Source organism: Nicotiana sylvestris, chromosome 2, assembly GCF_000393655.2.
Source record: "Nicotiana sylvestris chromosome 2, ASM39365v2, whole genome shotgun sequence".
In the NCBI taxonomy this organism is placed as follows: domain Eukaryota; kingdom Viridiplantae; phylum Streptophyta; class Magnoliopsida; order Solanales; family Solanaceae; genus Nicotiana; species Nicotiana sylvestris.
The window spans coordinates 103370601-103374335 of NC_091058.1; the positions used below are offsets into that span (position 1 = coordinate 103370601).

At 33.0% G+C, this 3735-nt stretch overlaps 1 protein-coding gene across 1 annotated transcript; it reads left to right on the top strand.

Moving 5' to 3' along the window:
* The first annotated feature begins 1430 nt into the window (after positions 1–1430).
* Positions 1431–2748, top strand: LOC104213747 (uncharacterized). The gene is made up of 4 exons (XM_009763291.2): positions 1431–1689; positions 1790–1853; positions 1953–2192; positions 2448–2748. The coding sequence occupies exons 1-4, from the start codon at positions 1606–1608 to the stop codon at positions 2552–2554; spliced, it is 495 nt and encodes a 164-aa protein (XP_009761593.1). The 5' UTR covers positions 1431–1605; the 3' UTR covers positions 2555–2748.
* The last annotated feature ends 987 nt before the right edge of the window (positions 2749–3735 follow it).

The window sequence follows — 3735 nt, forward strand, 5'->3', positions numbered from 1 at the left end:
CGAAAAGTCCTTAATTTTATGGTGAATAGATTTGTTTAAGAACATGACCATGAGTTTATTTGGCCAAAATAGAGACATCTTCTAAGATTTGCTTGTTCGATCTAGCTAGAGATTGGAAATAAGGTCATTATAATGCTGGTTTATGACCAATTGCAACGTACTCTTACTTGGCACAAAAAGCTGAATAGCAGTAGATGTTATAAGCTATTCCAAGAAAGATTGCTTTAATTTTATAGACATGCATGTTAATGACATATCAAGTTAACCCATGGATGCCCAAACTGTTGTTATGAATTTAATGATAAACAAGCACATACACTTTTAGAATTGAACGCCAAAAATATGTAGCCAATTCTAGATCGATATCACTAAAAAGAATGGTCATACGCACGTCAGAATCTAATAAAAACCTCCCAACAGTATAGAGGGTGTTTGGCTAAGCTTATAAGCTGGTCAAACTAGCTTATAAGCACTTTTTGCCTTATCTACGCGTTTGGTAAAGTTAAAAGTGCTTATAAGTCAAAAATAAACCAAAAGCCATAAGCTGGTCACCCCCAGCTTATGAATTTTTAGCCTATAAGCACTTTAAGTTTGACCAAGATTTTTACTATTTTATCCTTAAAATATTCTATTTTAGAACATATCTCTCACAATGATACTCATTGCCTCAAATATTTTGTCTTATTTAGGTTTATTTTTTACTGAGAAACTTTTGTCAATTTGTTAATTATTATACCTTATGATTATATGCTTATCATAAAATAAATTATATTTATCATAAAAATTATCTTATTTAAGCATAGTTATATTTAAAATAAAATGACAAATAGAATATTTTTGTATTTCGAATCGATCTGGAATCTAAAATTTTAAAGAAATTAAGCCCTTATAAATGTAAATAGTTCTAAAGTTATTTAAGTCATTTTAACAGAAAAAGAGTTTATCAGCACTTTCTTTATCAAATATTGTAGCAACTTATTATCAATTTCAACACTTATACCCAAACACGTAATTGCTTATTTACTAAATCAGCTTCAGCACTTAAAAGTGCTTTTCAACACCTAATGCTTATTAGCTACTTCAAATCAGCTAATCCAAACGGGCTCATAGTGTCTCACGTGCTTATCTATCAGTAAATCCAAACAACAATTTGAGCATCTTAGGTTTTTATGTTACATTTCAACATTTATATAAAATATAAAGGCGATTTTTAAGGAAATAGGCTAAAATCTCTTACCTTCCAACTTATTGTGCCAAGTAACAAAAGATTACACTGAGCTTTGTACCAACATTGGCTATGTTTATAATCTTTAGCCCCATAACCTTACTAATCGAAAAAGCGCAAATATAATGTCTCTGAAGTGTATCTTATGGTTATGCTATTTAACAATCTATACAGAAGAATTTATTGGTGGTTGACGCTTTGTTGTTGGACATTGATCAATTTTTATGGGCTGAATGAAGCACTATTATGCTCAAGTGACTTGAGAAATGGGCTTCTTACAAAGTCACAATTGGAACTTTGATATAGGATTAGGAATAAGCATTTTGATTGGGTATATTAAAAGTGAAGATTAAATGTAAAAAACCAAATTAAGCAAAAGTATGAAGAGAGAAGAGAAACGACAGAAGTTCCATGAAGGCCTCCTTCGAATGCTCTATCCTCCTCCACCTTCACCTCCTCCCCAAGTAAATCCCCATTGTTTTTCTACTGCCTCCATCATTACCCTTTCTTTTTCATAGTGTTAAATGACTAGTATTATTTTCTTATTCCCATTACAATTTGTAGGAAGAAAACGATGAAGAACCACTTCACATTCTCGGTCAAGGCATCAACTTGGATCAAATTCCAGGTTTTCCTTTTTACAAGTACTCCATTAGTACAATTTAGATGTCTTTGCTTTTCTTGCTAGAAATGGAGTTGAAGTAAATGGTCTTATATGCACATGAAGTGGAAGAGGCTAGGGGCTCTTCCTCCTCGGGTGACCAAGCGTATGATCATGGGCCTGATGAGAAGCTCACAAGGGCCCAGAGAAAGAGGCTTCGACGAAAGAAGCTTAAGGAAGCTGCCTCGCGCCGCCAGAATATAATTGGGCCGTTGTTGCCTACCGCAGAGAATGATCGGAAGGGTGAAAATGTGAGTACCACAGAAGAGGAACCACAAGGTGTTCGAGAAAATGCCAAAGAGCCAGGTATGCTTTGAGGAGTAAAAAGTAGCAATAGCAGTAGTTTTCTTGTCTCTCTCCTTATTTTCACTTTGGATTTATTTTATATGAATTGAAAGTGGAAATTAATTTTTACAGAGGCAGTATAATTCAGCATGCTTAAAAGGTTTTCTCATCTTATTCTATGAAATATTACCTTTAATTACCTTAAGGTGACCTGACACTGCAAACAACATTTTACATACTGAATGTATATAACTTTTAGCGCTTGCCCATTATCAGGTGATGCAGACTCTTGCTCGAAACAAAACAGACTAAAACAAAGAAGAATTGCTAAACGGTTGGTTGGTGGCAGCTCAAAATCAACTAGTGAAGGCGACAAGAGCTAAAGCTTGGCGGATTTCTTGTGAAATGAAGGACCACTGGAACAGGCAGAAGTTACGAAGGATTGCATATAGATGTTCAATAACACGCCGCGGAAGACAATAACAATCCTAAAAGATCTTTTCGTGTTTTAAATTTATTTATATGTCAATAGATCGGATCTAAGACGTACCTGGTGAAGAAAGTCTCGTTTCAAATTCTTCGATAGTGCGAAGACTCTATGCGTATACATTGCTATCAACTCTTTGATCAATGAAACCCGCAAACAAATTGAACGGAAAACTTGTGCTGAAATTTTTCTCAAAAATCTCAACTCAAATTAGAAGAACAAAAAATATTTTTCTTGTAATTGTATTTTCTCTCTTGGCTTTGTATTGCACTCTCACTTTCACAAAGTGTTTTTCTTCTCTAGAAAAATTATGCAAATTTTGTTCCATCATCTTTTTATATAGCATCACTTATAAACCTCTTTCCTTTTTGGTTGAGGTAATAATTTACTTAGGGTAAAAGTTTATTCCAAAATAAACTTCAATCGAATTGTATGGAAAATTGAAAATCGCGTCTTAATTAAAACGTGACTGCCGAACCATTCCTGAACTCAAAGTTGGATTCTGGTCAATCCAACTTAATGTTGGATTCAATTTATACGTCCATTTATGGACTTTACCTTTTCAATTCCAAATTGATAAATTAATTGATATTATATATATAACCTTTATAAATCAATATTAATTCATATTATATATTTCACATATATATTTCAACCAAAAAAATAATTTATTTTCTATTCCAAATAAAAGCTTCAATTTGTTCACAATACTAATTATTCTGTGCTAGCAAAGAATATAATAATATTTCATTTGGACTAATAACTAAATTATTTGACTAATTAAATTCCTTAATTTAATTATCAAGTAATAAAGTAATTAATCCTTTAGCAAAGATCAGAACACTCATTAGTGTGCGACCCCATAGGTTCAATACTAATCTGGTAGTAAATTGACCACATCAATATACTAATCAAGGGTGGCGTCTAGCAACACTCCTTAACGACCGGATAGCATGAAGTATACAATTTACTCTCAAGAACCCGTAGAAGAATAATGTAGTAATTCCTTCTGTCCTTATAGCTCTGGATCACCCTAGGATATGGTTCAATAGTCAAATCCTAATAGGCGACCAACTA

Coding starts and splice junctions, on each gene's coding strand:
- LOC104213747 (XM_009763291.2), top strand. CDS start 1,606: ATGAAGAGAGAAGAGAAACGACAGAAGTTCCATGAAGGCCTCCTTCGA. Junction 1,690..1,789: donor CACCTTCACCTCCTCCCCAA/GTAAATCCCCAT, acceptor TACAATTTGTAG/GAAGAAAACGATGAAGAACC. Junction 2,193..2,447: donor AGAAAATGCCAAAGAGCCAG/GTATGCTTTGAG, acceptor GCCCATTATCAG/GTGATGCAGACTCTTGCTCG.